Here is a 7,299-nt window from a genome sequence, read left to right as displayed (position 1 = left end):
TCTGCCTTTTTTCCCAGCACTTCCTGTATGCCCCACAGCTTCCATGGGGTGGCCATTACTTCAATAATCTGTCAGCAGGAACCCTCTGTCTGATAAGAAGAGTTCTGCTAACAGTGAGGAAACTGACTTCATTCCAGCCTCAGATTTTACGCTGCCTAGGCTACTTGTAAACATTTCAGAAACTGGTGATGCATTCTTGGAAATGGGGTTCCACAAGGATACCCTTCTATGTCGCTGAGGTGGTACTCTCAAAAGTATATCTTTTAGTTTACATGGAAATATCAATGCAGTGGACCTTTACAGGTGATTTAATGCATGTTATTGAACATTAAGTGCTACGTGTGTTTCCTTAATGTAAAGTTGTATATATATATATATATATATATATATATATATATATATATATATATATATATATATATATATATATATATATACATATATATATATATATATATATTCATTTATATATTCATTAGCATTAGCACTTTGCTCAGTATTTAGACTGCATTTGATTCGGGCTGTTATTCACGCCCTGCTGAAATAACAGTTGACAGCTGAATGAATGGACACGCTGATGTTGAGAGGACTGGTGACGTCACCACACCTTTGAGTCATGCGCAAATGTACCAGAGGAACGGTTCTGAATGTTCTCAAGAACAGGTTTGATAACTAAATTCCAACCTTTGGCATCATGCTCTTAATACACCAGCCAGCTCACAGTATTTTATAAATGGAGAAGACTGTCTGATTTCCAGCTTTAAAGGTGCATTAGGTAAAATTTGTGGGGGGAAAAGGGGTCTCTAATGGTTAAATGAGTGGATTTGAATAAGATATGAATAACTTTTTTTGCTCACTGACTCTGCCCTGTTTCCACCGACGTACACCATAGAAGCTCCGTCCCAAAACCTATGGTGGTTCAACAAGAGTTACCATTAGCAAGGACTGTCACTGACAATCATCTGCTTGAAAGCAAAGTAACTCTACAAACATGCAAATTCCTCTCAAAATGATTTATGAAGATGTGAAGGGCTGTTGGGGGCCTGTCTATAAAATGACTGACAAGTTGCCAATCCAAATACAAACATTCCAGACCTGAAGGCAGGTTTCCTATTTGTATTTTTTCCCAGCTACATAATACACCTGTTCTGAGACAATGGTCCCAACTATTATTAAAGAAAAAAAAAAAAAAGCATTTCTGCATAATTTCCTACAATATTTGCACTAGTAAGAAAGGAAATTTTTGACTATTGTACATTTAATTTGTACGTAGCCTAACAGTACTAAACTGTATATTTCCTTGTCACTGTGGTACCACTGGTATCTTTACTACATAACTTTCACCTGGATATAGTATATCTTTAAATGTGGTTGAAGGACCTTAATCACCTTTTAGAGTAAAGCCTTGAAACATGCATGTGTCGCTCTAGGGTTGTACTTTCTAGTACAAGGTTGAGTTTAGTACTGTACCTTTCTGAGACTAAAGAAAATCTTGAGAAAAAAAAACACACACAAAACTTTTGAATTCTAAGAGTGATTTAAGAGATCCCAAACAGAACATAATCCTCTAATCGCTTAGTGATAGAAAACATTGATGGTGTAACACATGTTTAGATTATTTATCATGATTCAATTATTTACAAATGAATAAGTGTTGTCAACTGTAACTGCAAATAGCACGTTATGTTTTTCATTGCACCTCAATAATCATAATAATCTCTCACAACACATTACAACACAAGCAGAAGCTCATATTGGAGCAAAGGGTGTTGAGGTAGTTTCCTCCATTCTGTTTTTTTTCCGCACGTCTCAAGTTGCAATCAAGGAGGAGCTGCGTGTCCTGCGGGGCCTGTGCTGGAACCCGCAGCTCAAATATAAAGCGCTTCCCCATGCACAGGGAAAGAGTGAATCACTGCTTTCGAGGAGGAGTCCACCGAGCACACCGTTCTCACCCAAACCGACAAACAAACACAGAGTAGGTCATCATTTAGAACAGGGAAGGAAAGATAGATACAGCGCAGGGTAACACACACGCACACGCACACAATCAGGTCTTATTGGGGCTTTTCCCCCCCGCCAAAAGAATCAGGTGAAATCGCACGTGAGCGCAAGCCACAGAAAGTTTCAGAGACAGTTTGAGACTAATCAGCGCAGGTAAAGTTTTGAGATTGGGCAGAGTGAGAGAGAGAGAGAGCGGAGTGCGCACATGGCTGCCCTGATTAGCGCGTATTCGTCATGGCCGGAGAGCTTCGAGTGCACATCCACGGATGGAGACGCAGCCGACGGCCGCACGAGCCACCGAGCAGCGGCGGATAAAACCCCCGAGCCCCGCATCCGCAGACCCATGAACGCCTTCATGGTGTGGGCTAAAGACGAGCGCAAAAGACTGGCTGTGCAAAACCCGGACCTTCACAATGCAGAGCTCAGCAAAATGCTGGGTAAGATTTTACTATATATATGTTTATAATTTTCTTCTTCTTCTCAATTGTCTATCTCCTCTTCTCATTTATTATTATTATTATTATTATTATTATTATTATTATTATTATTATTATTATTATTATTATTATTATTATTATTGTTTGTTTCCTCATCCAGAATTTTCGTGGAATTTTCTTACACTGATATTATGACAAAAAAGTTTTAATGGCTCCCGATATTGGCTTCTTTTAATTTAATATCACAGTTTTCATAAATTAAATGATTTAAATATTAGGCTAAGTTATTATTATTATTATTATTATTATTATTATTATTATTATTATTATTATAACAATTTGTTTATGGTATTTAAATGACTGAATCTGTAATAAATAGCCCATGTAGTGAACTAAATTTAGTCATAGGCTTGTTGCGAAGGTCCCATCCGAGAATTTTTGTAAGAATAGAGTTCAAAGTTTTGCAGCTTAAAAAAATGAACCCCCTTTGTGTGTTGGACAAAACCTGTTAATTTATAGCTGAAACTGGATCAGTAGTGATTCGAAACGGTCTAACTGATACTGATCTAGAAGTTTACGGCGGGGTGTCAGGAACTATCAGCTTAAATCAGACAAAATAAAATGTATTATTATTATTATTATTATTATTATTTTTACTGGTATATATATTTTGGTTTCCGTCTGTTTAGGTCTTAATTTCATCATTACTTTTGAACGTCGTTTAAAAATATGTTTTGTAGTCGGTATTAGTATAAATTTAGCTTGTCTTACAACAGCCCTTGTATTTCTGTATAACAGTTGTTATATAGAAATACAAGGGCTGTTGCAAGACAAGCTAAATTTAGAAAACAAAAACAATATGGGTTACATATAGTAACAATATTACCATAACTACCAAAAGTAAGAATATTGGTTAATTTGAAAAGTATTTCATACTCTCTCAATTTAGAATTCTCACTTTTTATTTCATTTACAAGATATTTGGATCTTCGATTCTTTAGATTAAATACAAAATTCGACTGGATAGTTGTGGCTTGTGGAACACTGAATTTCAGTATCTTTGTATAAGCAGTAAAAAAGATTTTTTTATTACATGTGTATATTAGACAAGTATTGAAATAGGCTATATTTCCCAGTTGTTGGAATTCTAATGTGATAATACCAAGTGCAGTTCTTTATGTGAGTGAAATAGCAATGTGTCTAACATTTGTACTTTTTTTTTCGGGTTGTGATAGGTAAGTCATGGAAGGCCCTGACACCCTTGCAGAAGAGGCCGTATGTGGAGGAGGCTGAGAGGCTGCGGGTGCAGCATATGCAGGACTACCCTAACTACAAGTACCGTCCTCGTAGGAAGAAGCAACTAAAACGAATCTGTAAGCGTGTTGACCCAGGCTTCCTCCTGCCCGGCATTGGCCCTGACCAGAGCTCTCTGTCAGACCCGCGAGGTTGCTGTCACCCCCTGGATAAAGAAGAAGAGAGTACTGTCGGTGGGAGCAATGGATTCTCTTCCCCCAGTGCAACTTTGCCTGGTGTAAGGGTCTTCAGGGACCCTGCAAACTCCAGCAGCAATTTTGACAGGTATCCTTATGGCCTTCCCACTCCACCCGAATTGTCCCCTCTTGATGTGGTAGATCATGAGCACCCATCCTTCTACTCAGCGTCCAGCTCTGTCCCCCCCACCAGCTCCTGCTCATCCTCTGCTTCGGGCCCAGAGGAGCAGCGTAGCACCCCAGCTCACATGGGCAGCCCTCCTCCTTACCACCCCGAGTACTCCCATCAGTCCTCTCTCCACTGTGGTAGCACACATCTGAATCACATCCCCATGCCCCACCAATGTAGTGGAACCACCCTTATCCCCACTCCTCCATTGTCCTACTACAGCACTTCGTTCCCTCAAGTCCCAGTGCACCATGGCCTCCAGGGCCACTTAGGGCAACTCTCGCCCCCACCTGAGCAGGGCCACTTGGAGTCATTGGACCAGCTGAGCCAGGCTGAACTGCTGGGTGAGGTGGACCGTGATGAGTTTGACCAGTACCTGAACTCCACCAACTATCACGCCGAACAGGGCAGCATGACCGTGACAGGACACATCCAGGTAACACCAGCATCTACTTGCCCCAGCAGCACCACAGAAACCAGTCTCATCTCTGTACTGGCCGATGCAACGGCCGCCTATTACAACAATTACAGCATTTCTTAAAGAGTGAAACAAACCAATAGACAATAATTTAAAAGTCAATACAGACAAAGCCCATGGACTTCAAATGGGTCAGCAATGTGATTGGCAGGTGAACAAAGGATGAGTGATGTAGTGAGGAAAGGAGAAGCTGCAGGAAGTCAATGGACACCTCAGGGATGCATAGATAAATGCTCTAAAGTTCATTCCCATCTTTGTTTCCAAAAAGAGAGAGGATGGGAATAAAGTGACTGGACTGTTAGTCCTACTGAAATGTTCTCAGACTTTGCCAGAGATGCTTGTATATTTGCTCAACAGCTTATTTATGTATCTAAATGTTTCGCATTAATCCATATTGTATTGCTGTTTTTCCCCCCTCTAATAATCATATGTTTAATACAAACCTCATTTTTTTTACCTCAAGACACCATATTTAAATGAGACTGGACTTTTTCCATCGGATTTGGTGTTTCATGAAGGAAATTCTGTAGTCTCCCTTTTCTATCCACATCCATATGAATATATATTATACTCATAAATTGTTACCAAGAAAATAATAATAATGAATATTATTGTATGCTGATTTAGGTTTGTGGCATTAATTTAATTTGAATAATTTACCAAATTTATAATTTGAAATCTCCACAGATGTCAGTGCGATATCTAAGATTGTAGCTCACAAAGAAAGCTGATGTATATTAAAGATTGGGATGTTTGTATGATCGTTATGAAGGACCGGACATTGGCATTTTTCCTTGACAAACTGCATTGTGTATGTCGAAGTAAACCCAGAACATTGACAATGTTTATTGTTTTGGACTACCTGAAAAATAATGCTTTGTAGATGCTCTAGCATTTTGTGAAATGTTAAAATGAATGTTCTGAGAAGCCAGACAAAATGGGCTCCAGTGAATAAAAACAACATTTAAACACAGGTATAACAAAGACTCTTGTTTTGGTTGTCATAGGTAGGTCAGTCTTTATCACTGTTATATGCTTCATATTTTATACTTTCTTTCCTTGTTCTGGATGTTCAAAACCCACATACATGTTGTTTGTACTTTTGCAAATCAGTTAACTGTGTGAATTAATTTTACAATAGTTTAAAAACCAATTCATTTCTGACACAAATAGCAAAAAATAGGTTTTTGAACCAAAATCAGCCTAATTTTTTTTTTGCGGTTTTAACAATTTAAGCAAATATTTGTTTCTCTTTGTGGTAGAATTTGCCTTGTCTGAGATTGAGCTTTGCTTGGAGCTTTGATGGTATATGCACGACGGAGCCGGTGGTACCCACTCAGTTTTCCCAGGCTGGTATGGCTAACATGTCTCCTGCTCAGTTTCACTCCTCCACACTCTCAAAGGATTGGTGTAGAACAGTCTCGGCGCTCTCTGCCTTGTCGCCTCCATTACCACTGGCCTTTTGTTTGCTGTGTCTTAGTCGGGGTGTCTTTCTTAAGCAGAAACTCCCCTCCTACTCCATCCCCACTCTTGCCCACTCCCCCCTCCCCCCATCGCTCCCCACTTACTATCTTGCTGATGCAGACTTTTATAATCTGCATGAAATAAATAAATGCACCTCAGCCCTGTTGACTGTTTTACACGTTCATCGTTTTTCTTTTTCTCCTTGCCTTTTCCCGCTCCAAAAAATTCCTCTTCTTTTTCGATAAAAGGAATCTGGAGGGGGGAGAGAAGCGGGTGGTGGCGGGCGTTTGACAAATCCTGGAGTCTGGCTTGGTCTTCCTGCATTTTTTGGGAATGGTTGAGTCGCGTTCCTTGTAAAGAGGATGTAGCGGAGAAGCAGTGTTTCCTGCCTGATAAGAGTAAAGCCTCTCTCCGTCAGGATGTTTGGGCCCTGGCTGCTCCACGCATTAAAAGAGCCCATGGCAAGGGAAAGGGAACCTGCTGTTCGTTTTAGCTGGGAGGAAACATGGCTCTCACTGATTAATATCTTACAGTGTGGTGTTTTTTAAGGGTTCTTATTTGACCCTTCTTTGGCCTGGCCATACACTGTGGACTCAGCACAGATTCTCCTAATTTGTCCTAATTAAAGACAGTTTAATATGGTCAAGCATATTCAAATCTTTGACCATAACATAAATTTCTGATCCCTTGTTCATTCTGATTATAGTACATTAAACAACATTTATCATGTGTCAACATCGGAAAATTATTTCAGCGCAGAAAGATTGTTATCCCTCTTGCCTGTGGCCATATGCTTAAAAGGAGATGGTGTTTGGGACAATGGGGATTTGAGGTCAGGGAGCCTCAAGCTGTGTCTCACTCATGGCTTCAAACATCTCAAGTGCTCAGGGCATGGTGGCATACTAAACAACAAATATTTTCACAGTCTAATGACTTGGGACAGACTTTTATCTAGACAATACATGTTTTCTTTTTTATTATAATGTTTTTGTTTGTGTTAAAAATATGTAGTAGTTGCTATTATTATGACTGGACTGTATAATTAACTTTTAAACACAAGAATATATATTTTAACCCTTAAACTGGCATCTTTAACTTCAATTATTAATTTTAAAGCATTCAGTAATTACCCTCAATTATTCAGTAAGTAGTGCAACTAATTGGAAAGGTATTTAGCTACAAAAGGCACCTATGAATGTAAGGAATTAACGTTTTCAGTAATAGGTCACACTCGTGACCAAGCCACTGATGTGTGTTGTA

The 7,299-nt window shown here is 39.3% G+C and overlaps 1 protein-coding gene across 1 annotated transcript; it reads left to right on the top strand.

The window, feature by feature from the left end:
• The first annotated feature begins 1,886 nt into the window (after positions 1-1,886).
• Positions 1,887-5,548, top strand: sox7 (SRY-box transcription factor 7). Its single transcript, XM_017456623.3, has 2 exons — positions 1,887-2,438; positions 3,674-5,548. The coding sequence occupies exons 1-2, from the start codon at positions 2,207-2,209 to the stop codon at positions 4,636-4,638; spliced, it is 1,197 nt and encodes a 398-aa protein (XP_017312112.1). The 5' UTR covers positions 1,887-2,206; the 3' UTR covers positions 4,639-5,548.
• Positions 5,549-7,299: the final 1,751 nt, after the last annotated feature.

Source organism: Ictalurus punctatus, chromosome 25 (genome assembly GCF_001660625.3).
Source record: "Ictalurus punctatus breed USDA103 chromosome 25, Coco_2.0, whole genome shotgun sequence".
Taxonomy (NCBI): domain Eukaryota; kingdom Metazoa; phylum Chordata; class Actinopteri; order Siluriformes; family Ictaluridae; genus Ictalurus; species Ictalurus punctatus.
The sequence above is the reverse complement of the archived record's forward strand: the minus strand, read 5'-3'. Positions and strand labels throughout refer to the sequence as shown.